Here is a 16,014-nt window from a genome sequence, read left to right on the forward strand (position 1 = left end):
AAAGGCTCTGCCTCCCATTCTACATTTGGTAACTCTAGGAACCACAAGTAAACCTGCAGCCTGAGAACGTAGAGTTCTGCTGGACAATATGGAACTATGAGGTCTTTGAGATAAGATGGAGCCTGATTATTAAAGGATTTATAAGTGAGGAGAAGACTTTTAAATTCAATTCTGGATCTGCTGTCTCTGTGCTATGATGTACTATAAATCCTGACTGGAAATCTTCATAGAAGTTATTGCTGCGCAGGTGGTCATATAATTGCTTAGAAACTATCTTTTCCAGGATTTTAGAGATAAAGGGCAGATTGAATATTGGTCTATAATTCACTAAAACCCCTGAGTCCAGAGTGGGCTTTTTGAGTAGGGGCTTAACTACAGCAACCTTAAAAGCCTGTGGTACGTAGCCTATTTGTAAAGATAGATTAATCTGATCTAGTATTGGCATGCTGATTAAAGGTAAGACATCTTTGCGGAGTCTAGTTGGGATGGGGTCTAAGAGACATGTTGATGGTTTAGAGGAATTAATTACTGAAATTAATTCAGAATGATCTACAGGTAGGAAGCAGTCTAAGTACGAGCGTGGTCTTACAAATGAATCTAGAGTTGTTGTATAAAAGTTGGAGTGCCACAGCTAAGGATGCTTTTGTAACAGAGAGATTTCACATTTAGATAATTAATAAATCATAGAGATCATCAGAGACAAATGTAAACACGTTCACTCTATGGGTTATTTTGAGTTACTATAGACTGATGGGCAATTTATTCATTTAAGTAAATTAAAAGTGGATGGGTCTAAATACTGCACACTGTAAATAAATATTCCTTTTGTGGCTGGTTAGTTTTAGCAGTTCATAGTCTTATACTTCGAGTTTTAACTGACTGATGAGATTAAGAGAAACTAAAAAGGATTGGTCAGTCAACTTGTCCAGCCCCCTCCCAGTGTGAGGAAGTCGTCTTCTCACTGCAACATAATGTTTTCATTTCATTTCATCTCTGAGCACACAGGGATGAACATTTGCTGTACACACCTCTCACTTCCTGCACTTAAAATGTTTCTTGGCTTCTACTTTCTGCTTATTCTCACAGGTAAGTTTTTATTTTTCAGTAATGTTTATAAAGAGAGAGGCTGCTGTTGAATTGTGTTAGTCCTTCATAATGTCGCAGGAATGTCAAAGACTAATATCTCAAAGTTTGGACCAATAATGTCAAAATTATCTGCAAGATTGGAGCCAAATGAGAAAATGTGATTCTGTTTTTGGTTGTTATGAAGGAACATGACCGATTACTGGTTCAGATGCAGCTTTAGGTGCTGCTGGACATGATTTAATCAGCATGTATTTGGTGGTATCTAACATATTACAAATGAAGAACAAAGATTTAGGGCAATTAAATACATTTTGTGGTCAGTTAGATTAACTTTTCTGTACATTCAGTCAGTCCATTTGTGACCACAACTACCAGATATTAATGCAAATTGATGGGGCGATAGCAGTGGAAGGACTCCAACAAAATTTAAAATGAAACCTTAGTGGAATCATTTTAAAGAGAGACTCTCTGTTTTATTTTGTATGTGTTTAATACTGTTTTGTAGATATGTTCTACATTAGTTTTGTGTTTTCTGCTGCATTTTATGTGTTAGGGCTTGAAAGCTAAAATCCTAAACTCATACAGAAGACAAATGTAAAGCAAATGTAAAGCATGCAAATATACATTTACATTTATTTATATTATATGTCTTTATTTGATTCAGTGTGAGATGATGATTGTGTCTTTTGGGATGTTCGTGTCTCGCTGTTTCTAGCTGCAGATGTGGAGTCCTCTGAAAAAGTGTGCAGTTATCAGGATGTTTTAAACCACCTGAACTTGACCAAAGGCAACGACCTGTTCTCCATGACTCGGCCTGTAAAAGATCACAATCAACCGACCAATGTATTCCTGCAAGTTTTGCTGTATGCCATTCTTGATGTGGTACGTAGTTAAAGCTTTATAATTTGTGTTTTGTCTGTTATTGGTGGAACTAGACGTCTAGTAACTTTGGGTTTTCTCCTCTTGTCAAGCTGTTTGTTCAGTCATATAATTAAAATAAGAGAGTTTTGCTGTGTAGTTCGTGCTCTGGTGTTCTCTGCCTTAAAAGATTTTCAGTTGATTCTTTGCTTGTTTATAGAGAGAGATTGACCAGACGTTCATTCCTTATGTTTGGATTTTCAATGGTAGGTTTTCTTGAATTAATTCTCATTTCACACATTGTCAGATTTCCCTACTTCGCATTCCAACAAGTATTTTCTGATGGTTACTGATTTAGTTTTGATTTGCTCTGTAGATACTGGGAGAATGATTACATCCGCTGGGATCCTGAAGACTTTTGTGGGATTTTTTCAGTTAATCTTCCAAATGAAATTCTGTGGAAGCCAGATATCACTATTGAAGAGATGTAAGTGAAAATGTGTGTTCTCTCCTCTTAGCCACTGCACCACCACTGTTATTTATGTAAAGCATAAATACTTGATTAGTAACTGTAATGTAATTAATGGATTTAGGAAAACTACCTCAACACTGGTTAGAAATGATGATTGTCGCCATTTAAAAACTATTATAAATAAGAAACATGTCACCCAGTGCAGTGGTGTGATTCACTGATACATTTCTAATTGTTTTTGGACAACATGTCTCGAAGTCTTTGACACACACACATGAAGCAGTGATTGGAGGCAGTTCATTGTTAATTTTAGTCTCTGGATGGGAATCAGACACAATGACCTGTCTCATGACACCAAACCAACGCCTGGCCACTGGCTCCCACACTACTGGAGCTTGTTGAACCCCTGTCAGTGTCTTTTCAGGTGATTTCAGCTGATGACCTCTGATCGGCTGTTTGTATTTGATCATTCTTGATTAAAAGTAGCTACAAACTGTCTGTGGTGATTGATTTTTTTGAATGATGAATGCAAACTACTGCCACCTGCTGGCACATAGAGTTATTTCCTCTCATGCTGTAAAGTCTTTGCAGCTTTCTGAAGGCGACACGGGAAAGCAGGCTCGTTTTTTTAACCGTTGGCTTGGTGTGTCTCTGCCTCAAGCAGTAGTTTTATTACATGTTTTAATTGACTGTTGTTAGTATTGGTTGGTTTGTGGACAGTATCTTTCTGTCTAACGCAGGATAGAAAAGGACAAAGCGCCTCCAAGTCCTCTTCTCACTATCAGCAGTGGAGGTATGGTCATCGCTAAGAACGACCAGGTGTTGGTCAGCACCTGCAGGATGCACGTTTACAAATTCCCCTTCGATGTTCAGACCTGCACCCTCTCATTCAAATCTGTCACCCACTCTAGTGAGTTATATTCTCATGAATTCTTTGGTTGTGTCAGAGTTTGATTACTGTCCACTGAACATACCAGTAACACATGCTTCTCTTTAACCTGCTGAGAAACCTCACAGTTTTATTTTCCCAACTCAGCTGAAGAAATGCGTCTTGGTCTGATGAGCAGCTCTGAAGAGGTCACAGAGTGGTCTCGTGAGGTGATGAGGACCCAGTACGAGTGGCTGTTCATCAACATGACAGTCACCAACAAAACTGACCTCGATCAAGATGTGATCGTTTACACTGTAAGTTGCCCACAGACATGCTCCAAACTGTATTTATTTGCATGTGCATGTTCTTTAATTGTGTATGCCAACATACACAATATACCAACTGTAAATAAGATAAATATATCTCATATATAAACTCTTTACTGTTCTATTTTTATGTTGTTAGTAACAGCAGCGTTGAGACAATGACGTAATGTATATGGGTGTTAAAGATGGAGAACCTGTTGGTAGCAAAAAGATCAACAAACTGACCCCTAAATATAATTTTACAGATCAACATGAGGAGGAGATCTATCCTCTACATTGTCAACTTCATACTGCCCATCCTTTTCTTCTTGTGCCTCGACTTGGCCTCCTTCCTGATCTCAGACAGAGGGGGAGAAAAGCTCAGCTTCAAGGTCACTGTGCTTCTTGCTGTCACTGTGATGCAGCTTATTCTGAACGATATCCTGCCGTCATCGTCCAACAAGATCCCACTTATAGGTAAAGAAGACTCACAGCCATGTTAACAACTCTGCGAAGGTGAATTTACATTTGCTAATTAGCACAAAGCACAGTCGAGTTGAATGAAGACAACACTTTTTACAATTTGCAGTAAACAACACACAGTATTTACATAGTCATGAACCAAATATAATGAATTAATAGCTGGTGTGTCGGCAAGAGTGGGTTTAGATTATCTGCTACAATTAGCTGTTTGTTAAGATCAGATGAAGTAGACCACAGTCACGGCCAAGGAAGCTGCAGCCACATTGTTGGAGCAATGGCAGCAATTCTATCTGTGAAAAGCATAAAATGACTTTAAATCCTCCAAATATGAGTGAACTCTATTATCTAAAAATCAAGGCTAAAATGACAAACAACAATATGATAATTGGATAAGTAATGTGCTCTAAAACAAATACTGAAATAAGAAGCTCTCGCCTACACCAACTTACAGTCAATTATTTCTTTTCGGAGCAATTAGAGCAATAGTGGTACAGCGTCGGCCCGTTAGAAAATACTGTAAAAGCAAATGATGTTGATTGCAGCACAGTTTGGGAACACTGCCCAAACTTGATCCAGCTCAGAGAGACTGATGGAGAAATGGGGAGACTGAAGGAGTCTGTGTCACTGTGCACTGTCACACACATATATGTTTTTCTGTCTGCATTAATAAACCCCCGTCTCTCCCCTCAGCGGCCTACTGCATTGGGATTTTTGCCCTGATGATGCTCAGCCTCCTGGAGACGATTGTGGTGATGTATCTGATGGAGAAGGATTCCTCATCAGAAGACAACGAGGCAAACGGAGACCAAGACCTGAGTGAGGCCAGTAACAACCGCAGCAGTGAGCGAGGTGAGATTTAAAAAAGGAGGAAGGTTTGAATTCATATGTGGGGATCCCCAAATCTAAAAAGGTAATGTCATTTATTAATGGGCTACATTAATCTAGCTAATACTGTCTGTCCCTCCAGATGAGAAGAATTTGACTCAGTATGTTTGCGTCTGTGATGTGTCTGCAGATGAAAAGTCACCTGAGCTGCTGAAGGTTAGATTACAACAGACATTACAGGGCTATTTCAGCCAAAATTACAACAAACATGTCTTCTCACAGTATTGAAAATCTGGATTTTGAGTTTTTATTCTCAGACATTTCTACTCCCACTCTGATATTATGGCAGCTGAGACACAAAATGAGCAAAACACAAGCTTGCAGTTGTATTTGTTAATAATTGTGCTACTTAACTACTGTTTTACTGTAAATGACCCTTTCAGAGAAGTAGCAGCCAACTGACAGAGGAGTCCCATGGTCTTGAAAAGCTCTCACGTGAGCTGAGGGAGGCTTTGAAAATACTGAATCAGCTCCAGAGCAGTAAGAAGGATGAAGAGAAGCCCGGCTACTGGACCAGAATGACTAAAAAAATCAACAAAGTTTTCTTCATTTTCTATGTCACAGCCTCCAGTCTGTTCTTACTCTGTATGTTTTTCTCTTGGAATACCGCACCAGAGTTTTGATGCTGCACCATGACACATACAACTGAGATAAAAAGCAACACTTATAATCTGCTAAACCTTCTTTATGCAACTCTTAGTTACTTTCTAACTACTATTTCTATGGGTATGGACTCGATGTTTACTTAGTAATAGAATAATAGGTTAAGTTTGACCTTGAATCAATTGTGAACTAGCTGTCTGTGTTCGTTTTTAGGCACTTTAGCGTTCACACTGACCTGTTATCAACACCTATCCTTCATCCTCAGAACTGTTCAGGTATGCATTAGATTCACCAGATGGAAGTAATGTTGTACTGAATTGAATTGAAATTGTAACTTATCTGTGTACTCTCAGTATGATATATGATATGCACAATCCTGAAATAAATATCATATCAATCATAAAATGAAATATATATCCATTAGGCATGCACGTTAGCATATTCGCTCAGTGGGGTTGCAGGTCATGTTGTTTAATTAAACCCTCAGGAATCTAAGGGAAATATGTGGATTTTAGCTTTTTATGCCACATTAAACAGTTGTGTGATTTGAACACACTGATGTGTGACGTTATGTATGCATTAATCTGATGGAGTAACACCTTTGTTATCTGGTTTTGTAATAATGCAGAAATAAACATACAAACAACCTAAATGTTTCCTTCTTTACAGGTTTTTTTGCTAAATGCTACAAAACACAGAATACAGTATTGCCTTTTTCTTTACATTTATTTACACTGATCTACATCAGTGTTTCTAGTTCCAGATTTTGATTTAATTTTAGTGTCTTGACAAAATTGCAAATCAATAAAATATGAGCATGCACATGTGCAGGTATGCCCAAGTCAGTCATCTGACTGTGACCTTAATTTTACAGATCACCATGAAAAGGAGGCCAATGCTCTACACTGTCAACTTCTTGCTGCCCATCCTGTTGATTTTAAGTTTGGACTTGGCCTCCTTCCTGATCTCAGACTGTGGGGGTGAGAAGCTGGGCTTCAAGGTCACTGAGCTTCTTGTTATAACTGTGATTCAGCTTATTCTGAATGACATTCTGCCTTCAACGTCAAATAGGATTCCACTTATAGGTAGAGAAGCTTAAATGTTACCTTTACTATGCAGTATGAGCGGGAACAGATTGACTGACACGTTAATGATGCTCCCTTCTCCCTGCAGCCGTCTAATGTATGGGGATTTTTGGTCTGATGCTGCTCAGCCTCATGGAGACAATTGTGGTGATGTATCTGTTAGAAAAAGACAAACACCAAAGCTTCAATAAGGACTGTTGGGATGAACAAGGCAACATCCCAAACTTTTTAAGAAGAAAGATCAGTTTGTAAAGACACATGATTAATTGAGCCAATTGCAACGTGCACTAACAATCTTTCATGTCTAATGCATCTAATGCAACAGTTAACAAAGTGATTGAACATGGCAGTGATGTTTCTCCTGGAAAAACACCATCTAAAGTGCTTCCAGTGGAAAAGGAGGTGTGGATTAACTTGTACAAATGAGATAAATACTGTATAATGCAGGCATTTGCCATTCTAAATGAATGTGCCAGTATCACTCTAACACTGAGACTCAGCTAAAGATCACGTCAGCGCTGCATTAAGTAAAAGTGACTGGAGACTTGTCAGTGTCATCAGATCCTCTTTATAAGTCAAGAAAATACAAATACAACTTTTTCAAATGTCATTCTGTTGTATTCAGTTTGCACATTTAATGAATGCATTAAGAACTTTTATTATGATACATGTGAATTTATGTATTTGCATAGTACTGATGTTAATCACACTTTATTAAATTACTATTCAGGGTAGCAGCACCCAACTGATGGAGGATTCCCATAACTCTGAGCTGACGGAGGTGTTGAAAACACTGATTCTGCTCCTCAACAGCAAATAGGACGAAGAGAAGCCCGGCTACGGGACCAGAATGACCAAAACAATCAACAAAGTTTTCTTCATTTTCTATTTCATATCAGCTTCTGTGTTTTTAATGTACATGTTTTTCAGTTGGACTAATGCAAACGATTGTTAGTACTAAATGATGAAACAACGTTATAGTTTCCTTAGGTTTTACCTGAAGTTGTGAAGAAAAAGTTGCATTAATCCACAGTTAATAAGCTCGATTAATTTTAATGCAGTCTGACGGTCTTCCTCATACATTGGAGGAGTGAAGTGTTTTTTACTTGTCTGTATTCACAGGGCCATTGTCTCATAATCCATCCATGCTAATATGCTACCAAGCAGCTAACTTGCAGTCTTTGTTGTACAGTATGATGAGAAATCCTTAAGGAATCCATCAATGCATTAAAAATGAATCCATTGAAGTTATTTGCCTAAAGTAATGTCTATAATGTCTATATCTATATTCCTACAACTATACTTCTCTTTATCGATGCTATGGAATAATGGTTCTGTTCTCTGTTGACTAAAACAAAGCCTATTTTTCTGTTCACTTTATCTTAAATTTAACATAAAATTTACATGATTTGAATAAATCCTCAAGGAGAAACTAAAATCCTTCCTTCACTTCGTTGGTAGCTTGAGAAAAACAGCTCTCTCAGTGTCCTGTGATCAAATATACAATCAAAAAGAAACTGAAGAAACAGACATTATTAAAACGATTGACAGTCTGGTCTGTGGAAATAATCAATCCCTGCCTCCGTGACCAACCATTATGTACAGTGGACATGTGAGGTCGAGGGTTTCACAATTACTTAAAGGAAGCAAAACTGTACATATTTGAGAACATTAAAATCTTTGAGTGTTTCCAGTTGGATGCGGTTGAAAATGTAAAAAAAATAGACAATTTTTTCAGCCTCACATTCAAAATTAATTATAAGGATCAAGGCTGCTTTATTTTCTCTACTATGTAAACATGAAAAGTAAAGTAACAATAACTTTAATTTAAATAAAACCAAATAAAATAGGAAAAGCTACATTAAATGGGAGTTTTTATCAAACCTTTATCCACATTCTTAAAATGACAAACCTCATTTATACATGATGATGCTACCAGAGGGATAGATAGATAACAGTCATGCATCAGCTGGTAATTTATTTGCATTATTAAATAGTTTTAATAGTATTAACAGTATTAAATTAACCTCTGGCTGTGACCCTGATATTAGTGCACACTTCACACACTTGTGGTGCAGTTCCATGTTCTCGCCGCTGTGTGGTGTCCTCCGGTGCTGCAGGGGGCGCTGTTCGCCTCGACGTGTCCGCGCTGTCGTTCAATCAGTGACGTGGATTTTCATTCAGGCAGTTTTTGCTGCCACAAACACGGACTTAACCAACATCTCTGAGCTTCTCACACTGAATTTCTTCATATTTACTTCATATTTACAGGTTGGACAGGTCGTTTTCTTCCCATTGGTTGTGACACTTGGACGCCGTTTTATCACAGCGTTTCTAAAAGGTGAGCGAACCACGTAAACGTTAATGCTACAGAGGTTTCCTGGTGTCTGCTAGTTGAAAGTAACGGGATGTGTTGAACATTTTAAAACTTTCTCATGTCAGGATTTAATTTTTTCCTTTTCAGAGTTTCCCACCATGAGTAAAAACAGCAAAGTGTTGAACCTGAAAGATAAAATCAGCGGTAATGAAGTGGACCTGAGCCTGTGTAACCTCACTGAGGTGCCAGTCAAAGAGCTGGTAAGTTACTGTTGGTGTGAAGCTGTAAAAACACTAAACTACATTTAACAAACTACTTTAAAGCTGTGGTTTCAGTCTCATGTCAACAGGTTGCTTGGTTAAAGTGGTTGTCAAACATTTACTCAAGTGCTGTGGTCAGTTTATTCTACTTTATACAGGATGTAATTAATATTTCCACCATTGCAATTACCTAAGTTATATTTCTTCCCACCAGGCTTTATTCCCCAAAGCCACTGTTGTGGACTTGTCGTGCAACAACATCACCACCCTTCCTGTAAGTCCAAACACCACAAACCACACTGAACCAGAACTTCCTTGTGACTCCATATGTGATGCAACGTGTACTTGTGATCCCTCATCAAAAGTTATGGCCTCAGTTTGGACTTTTGAGTTGTGAGCAATGCAGCTGTCAGTGATTTTACTCTGTGCGATTCTCTTTAGAGGCCTGAGGAGGTCAACGTATCCAGACTAAACCAATGCTTTAAATGTTCTCTACATAAATGTTTTCCGTTGCAATTGTTCTTTTCTACAACATCATCTTCTGCATTACTCCACATATTTCATGCAGCCAGAGTTTTGCAGCCTGACCCACCTGGTGAAAGTGGATCTGAGTAAAAACCAGCTGACCTGTCTGCCAGATGACCTGGGGAGCCTTGTGAACCTTCAGCATCTGGACCTTTACAACAACAAGCTGAATGTCCTGCCTGTCAGCTTCTCTCAGCTCAGGGTGAGTAACAGACACAAGTACAGTAGTAGTAGTATATATGTACTGATAAAGAAACATAACAGGTGGCTCTTTACACCATTTATTTACATTTACTTTTAGTTATTTGCCGCTTTTATCCAAAGCGACTTACAAGTGAGCTGCAAAGCATTTAACTTTGTTGAGTGTGTTTCTGCTCAGAATCTGAAGTGGTTGGATCTGAAGGACAACCCGCTGGAGCCTGGTCTGGCCAAGGCAGCAGGAGACTGTCTGGACGAGAAGCAGTGCAAACAGTGTGCCACCAAGGTGACAGAGGAATAGCGTGATCAGCCAGTTTACACATATTACAGAAATGCCGTAGTCCAAAAACTAAAGTTTTTTTTTTTTTTTTCTGTTCAGGTGCTGCAACACATGAGAGCTATTCAGGATGAGGCCGATCGTGCACGGGAGAAACGCCTTTTGAGAGAAAAAGGTTGGTTTAAGTGAGCTGACTAATTGAATTTTTGAGATTTGGATATTAAACGTCAATATTTTTGGTACTGATGCAAGGTTTCAGTTGGCACAGAGCGTCTGTCAAGTCAGTGTGTGGTCTTACTTACTCTCTAGATACTTCCTGATCAAATCATATGTTTTGCAAATTTTAATTAGAAAAAGTAGCTTCCAGAATATCAATAACATGTATTGTATGCACATTTTACAATCGTTAATGTGAACAAGCTCATATGACGACTGAAACTCAGGCAAAACTCAGGATTGAACGATTACTGGTTTAAAAAAGAAAACCTCTATTCCACATTTCAGACCATGCACTTTTTTTTGAAAAACATTACATCAATAAAACTAAGTAGATTTATTGATTATACTAACACAATGAGAAACACAATGAGAAAGTCGTCAGGCTTTATGTTAGGCTTTATTTGATTTGCTTTGTGTCAAAGTGTCATATTCAGCAGAATACTAAGTTGAGTGTGTAGAATGACATAAAAGATTAAATACATTTCACCTGCTGACCTGTAATTATATAATTCTGCTTTTGGTGTCATGAGAGTCTTTTGAAATACAGTGAAAGTAATGTCATGTCATGAATAAATACATTATTTCTTCTAAACATTGCATTTTATCATCCTTTAATCAGAGCTGGAGAGGAAGAAGGAGGCTAAGCAGAAGGAGCGGGAGGCCCGAGAGAAGGAGGCTCGTAAACGGGAGAAGGCAGAGGAGAAGGAGAAGAGGAGGAAAGAGTACAATGCTCAGGTGGCGGCCTTGGCTGCAAAGGAACAACAGAAGAAGAAGAATGAGGAAAAGAAGAAAAAGAATGGACAGACAGCAGGTAGGAATACAGGTCCCTTAAGATTCGATGAGGCTTTTTACAGAATATTATTCACCTTTAAGAAAAACACTCAGACATAGTTCTTTGAAAATTTGTAGGATGTAAGAGTCTTTCTGATGTCACTCACTGTCTCATCTCTACAGATAAAAAGGTTGTTGTGAAATCGGTGCCTAAACCAAGACGTTCCCTCATCGGCTTGATGTTCAAGTTCTTCCTTCTGCTGCTGCTGGGATTGGCCGGCGTTGCTGCTGCGTGCCGGCTGACTGTCCTTCAGAAAGAAGCCGTTTGTGTGCCAGTCAGCGCTGCAGTAGACGACAGCCTTTCCTGGGCCAAAGCACAGGAAGGTGTGGTCAGAGAACTGGTGCAAAACCTATCATCTGCAGTGAAGGAGTTTCTTGAATCCACACAAACATCTAAGAGCTAAATCGTCATCTGCCTCCATCAAAACTCAAAGCTGCAGATTTCCACTCTCACATGTGAATCCTGGGATTTTGTTTTAATATGCTAAAATCATAAAGCTTATTGAGATAGGCAACTCTGCATCTCCTCACCCTGTTTGTGGTGTTGGAAGATAAAGAGCCTGTACAGATGGAGGAAGATGGAGGAAGGACAGATGTGGTGAAGTCATCTTAAATTCCTATGGAATTGTTGTCGCTCTTGTATCCTCTTTGTACTACAGCCTGTTTTTAAAATAAAAAAAAAAGTCATCTTAAATGTTCCATGTGGACCGTTTTCAGCAGCACCTGGAGCTGGATTGTGTTTCAGTGTATGACATGGAGCACAGGTCATATTTGAGGGATGTTCACTGAAATGTCAGGTCATATGGTGACAGATTTGTACATCAGCCGACGTTACATCTGTGAAGCATCTGTGAATCCAGTGCTACTAATCTCACAGCTAATAGAAGCTATCCACCATGAAAACTAGAGTCCAGCTGATACAATAGGGGATTTTATATTATCACAACTACAACAGGTGCATATATCAACACATAACTGATTTAAAAACTGTGTGACCATTAAATTTGTCCACCAGAAAATAAATCACCCTGCTCAGTACACTCTCATGGTTACAGTCATTGATTATTCTTCTCATGATCAACTAATTATTTGTTTCATCTCTACTTACTCTGGAATATAAATATCTGAAAAGCCCTTTAAGATCCAGTATTGATTGGGCTCTAATGAACACCCTTGCCTGTGCACAAACTGTATTTAAAGTTGCAAATGACCATATTGACGACTGCATGTGTTTTTTTGGGTGTATTCCCAATCACATCCATACAGTCTGAACCTGCTGGAGTCGTCTGGATCTGTCACACTGAGCATGAAGCTTGTTGACACTCAAATGCTGCAATTTTAACTGCATTATTAATAAACAATAATGAAACAAGTCACTGGAGACTTGATGTTCACTGTGATGGACTAAATGTTTCCGGACTGCACAGACTAGAAACAAGTAGCTGCACAGAATGTTAGAAAAATACAGAAACATAAGAGAAAATTGCACCATGAGGTCAGCTGCCGTATAAAATATTTGTTTTATTGCTAAGGGGCTATGACGTAAAAAAAACAGTGGTATGGCCTTGCTAAAGAGTGCAGTTACAGATTTAATGGAGTCTTAAAAAAATCAGGTGAATAATTGTTTATACCAGAGGTGCAAAGTCTGAAATGCCTCTTTTTCCTCTTCTCTGTCATCTAAACTATAAAAAGACAAGACAACCTTCAGATTACTTTTACTGTTCTGTTTCAGCTTTAATGGGCAACTTTTGTAATGCAACTTCTTTCATTTGTCAGGGTGTCTTCATGCTAAAATCTGCTGGTTCTTCTACAGCTGTGTCCATGCTCGAACGTTGTCAGCATAATTAAATGGCTATGCACTGCACAAAATATTTGTACGTTGTGTTTTTTTGTAGCAGAATGATGGAACATTCAACTAGAGTTTGGATTTGGGATTTTGGGATTCACATCTATGCCACCACAAACAATATTAACCTCATTGTGATGACAGGGGTGAGAAAGTGTTGTAATTACTCTACCTGATGTTTTTATAGACGTTCACTTAATATGATCAAAGTAGGAATATGTAGTGTGAGTAGTAATGAGATGAGGACTTTTAAACTTTAAAATACCTAAAATCATCCTAGTGGAGCTGAAGACGCAGCAGCATGTGACAGAAAATCAAGTTTTGTATCAAACAAATTAAATTCTTTCCTGTGTGATCATCACAGTTATTCATTTCATATTTCAACTTTTTGCCCAGGTCTTTGTTTCTTTGCCATGTTGGACTAAACATTAATGAAGGTGATGAAGATCATGTGCTAACTAATGCAAAGTGGAAGTGAGATTCTGGTAATGGTAAATAATTCATAATAATTATAATAAACAGATGGTGAGAAGCTTTAATTGCAGATTAAACCCATTTTCTCATGGGCCACATAATACGACACAGAGAATGTATGTTTCCTAAGAGGCAAAACTCAGGACTGAACCATTACTGGTTTAAAAAAGAAAACCTCTATTTCACATTTCCGACCATGCACTTATTTTTGAAAAGAATTAAATCAAAACTAATGCAGTTGGTATTTCATCTTTACCACCAACTTTCCGGTTTTGATGGAGAACATAATGAGAAAGGCGTCAGGCTAATGCAGGCAATTAGGAGGAAGACAAGACCGGCATGTTGTCCGTGGTGTGCAGGACATGCTTTCATTTTACTTGCTTTTTTATACATGTTTACCAAATTTTCATTCAGTTGCCAGTTTCTGCACTTAATTTTAAATTTAATGGACTTTCCACAAAATAAAATGGATCTTGCTTCTGAATATGGAAAAAAAAAACTCGAACTTGAAGATTATACAAAGTTGTTTTACTCAAGTAAATGTGAAAACATAACAGTATTAAAATGTTTGAAATATTTTAAATAAAACATTTGTTGGTGACAGTGACATGTGGGTAAAAGTCTAATCTACAATCCAGCTGTAAATTTTGTGTCCCAGGTTTTTTCACCTGATCTGCTTCACAGCAGGAAGTCTTCAGGTTGTGAGGGTGCAGTACAACACTTCACTGTGAAACCAGTTCCTTCCTGTGGCTGCAGGTCTGTCTGTAGTCCCTCTCCTTCACGTAGGCCATGTCGTCCAACAGCCTCGTCCGGACAGACTCGTCCACTGCCAACTCAAGCGTTACTTCTTTGAACACCTTGCACACGGACGCCTGAAACAGACATGACGATGAAAAAGGTGACGTCAGATTCACTTTCAGAATGTGTGGACAATCGGGCGTCTTATACGGTCACATTACCTCCTGGAAGTGGAGCTTCTTGAACATGCTGATGCTGACCTGGTTGTCCAGCCCAATTTTCGCCTGAAACCTTTTAATCCCAAGTTTGTTGACACCTGGTGGAAGAAAACACACTGAGCACGTCCTTTGAGAAAACCGATTGAGACGAACACATCTCAAGGCTAAGTTTCTGAACAATAGAAAACTAGAGAAGGGAAGAAGGTTAGACTGTATAAGCAGTTTACCGTAAAGCATCATCATGCATGTCACCTCCTTCCCGATGCCCTTGCCTCTGTAATGGGGTTCTGTTAAAAACAAGACACGTCTTAGGAACATAGTGCTGGAATACGGACGTATATCTAGACACACTGCGCTTCACCTGCTATCATGACCTCCAGCTCAGCTAAGGTCAGATCTGTGGGGTCGGTCAGGAAGATGTTGACATCTCCCACCATGCACTGCTCCTCTTCTGCACCGGCATCCGTCCACTGCTGCTTGTCCAAAATGATGAATGTGCACTCTGGCAGAAAATAAATAATTAAAAATCTTATTTTCAGAATGATAGTTAAACAACATCCAACAATTTCTAAACAACAATCACAGATTTTAAATAAGTTGAAGTGTCTGTGTGGCATTAATATGTACTTCTGTTCTCCAATCTCTGCTTTGAGTTATAATCAGCTCAACTAGAATTGATTTCCAGGTGTATGAGCTGATGATGCCTCACTGTCATTATCTTCCCTCCAGCTCTTCTGCATGTCGTACTCCTTCTCCAGCGTCAGCGGCTCTGAAGCGGTCAGCTGCTGCAGCTCAGGAGACTTCATCCACTCATGATACCTGGTAAAAGTAAACAGCTGGATGAAAAACAATATCAGATATATGTAGTGGAGTCATATGATATAAGATGAGCTGCAAAACAGAAATGAAAGGACAGTTTTCACCACTATTTTATATTTTATATCACAAATAACATCTTGATTTTAGTGTCTTTTAAGCAAAGTTTGTTTGTTTTTTGTTTCCAGCTCAGAATAAATGAAAATTTAATGCTAATAATCCACAGACATGATGGTAAAGTGGAGTCTTTTTAGGCTAAATCCAAACAACATCAGCAGTTTCACCTGTTCACCTTACCTGGGCACGTGCTCTGCGTTATAAGGGACCAACACCACTTGATGTCCCTCCATCAACGTGTTGTCATTTATCCTCATGGTGCTGAACCTGCACACAAACCACCAGCGTGACTGACCGTAACTTCCAAACAGCGTCGGTGCCTTCACGTCCGTGACGCCGGATCACGCAGGAACTTCCTCGTTCAAAGTGCAGCTGCACTCGCTGTCACAGAGGAAGGAGTCTCCACCTGCTGGAAACCGAAAGGTACAACAGAGCCCACAGGTTTATTACCTCTCATCTATCTAAATATAAGAGGGTAGAGGCCTTAGACAGAAACTTTTTATTATTATAATTTGCTTTTAATCAAGACC

The 16,014-nt window shown here is 38.8% G+C and overlaps 3 protein-coding genes across 4 annotated transcripts; 2 read left to right on the forward strand and 1 right to left on the reverse strand.

The window, feature by feature from the left end:
- Window positions 1-1,049: 1,049 nt before the first annotated feature.
- Window positions 1,050-7,468, forward strand: LOC113156646 (5-hydroxytryptamine receptor 3A-like). Its single transcript, XM_026351886.1, has 13 exons — window positions 1,050-1,086; window positions 1,802-1,968; window positions 2,165-2,214; window positions 2,321-2,431; window positions 3,157-3,326; window positions 3,453-3,601; window positions 3,859-4,069; window positions 4,766-4,924; window positions 5,091-5,116; window positions 5,344-5,545; window positions 5,777-5,838; window positions 6,438-6,563; window positions 7,379-7,468. The coding sequence occupies exons 1-13, from the start codon at window positions 1,050-1,052 to the stop codon at window positions 7,466-7,468; spliced, it is 1,560 nt and encodes a 519-aa protein (XP_026207671.1).
- A 1,340-nt stretch (window positions 7,469-8,808) lies between these two features.
- Window positions 8,809-12,313, forward strand: lrrc59 (leucine rich repeat containing 59). The gene is made up of 8 exons (XM_026351877.1): window positions 8,809-8,989; window positions 9,113-9,225; window positions 9,440-9,499; window positions 9,794-9,952; window positions 10,130-10,234; window positions 10,328-10,400; window positions 11,064-11,255; window positions 11,399-12,313. The coding sequence occupies exons 2-8, from the start codon at window positions 9,124-9,126 to the stop codon at window positions 11,677-11,679; spliced, it is 972 nt and encodes a 323-aa protein (XP_026207662.1). The 5' UTR covers window positions 8,809-8,989; window positions 9,113-9,123; the 3' UTR covers window positions 11,680-12,313.
- nat9 (N-acetyltransferase 9 (GCN5-related, putative)) lies at window positions 11,824-15,818 on the reverse strand. 2 transcript variants are annotated; one of them, XR_003298310.1, is made up of 7 exons: window positions 15,665-15,818; window positions 15,261-15,370; window positions 14,913-15,053; window positions 14,779-14,838; window positions 14,555-14,649; window positions 14,264-14,467; window positions 11,824-11,935 (listed from the first exon to the last, which is right to left on the reverse strand). XR_003298310.1 is itself a non-coding variant. In XM_026351878.1 (6 exons), exons 1-6 carry the CDS (start codon window positions 15,739-15,741, stop codon window positions 14,318-14,320), a joined length of 633 nt encoding a protein of 210 aa, XP_026207663.1. In that variant the 5' UTR covers window positions 15,742-15,818; the 3' UTR covers window positions 12,428-14,317. The 2 variants fall into 2 exon arrangements, 1 of the variants encoding a protein (XP_026207663.1); XM_026351878.1 differs by lacking the exon at window positions 11,824-11,935 and having other exon boundaries at window positions 12,428-14,467.
- Window positions 15,819-16,014: the final 196 nt, after the last annotated feature.

Source organism: Anabas testudineus, chromosome 19, assembly GCF_900324465.2.
Source record: "Anabas testudineus chromosome 19, fAnaTes1.2, whole genome shotgun sequence".
NCBI lineage: Eukaryota > Metazoa > Chordata > Actinopteri > Anabantiformes > Anabantidae > Anabas > Anabas testudineus.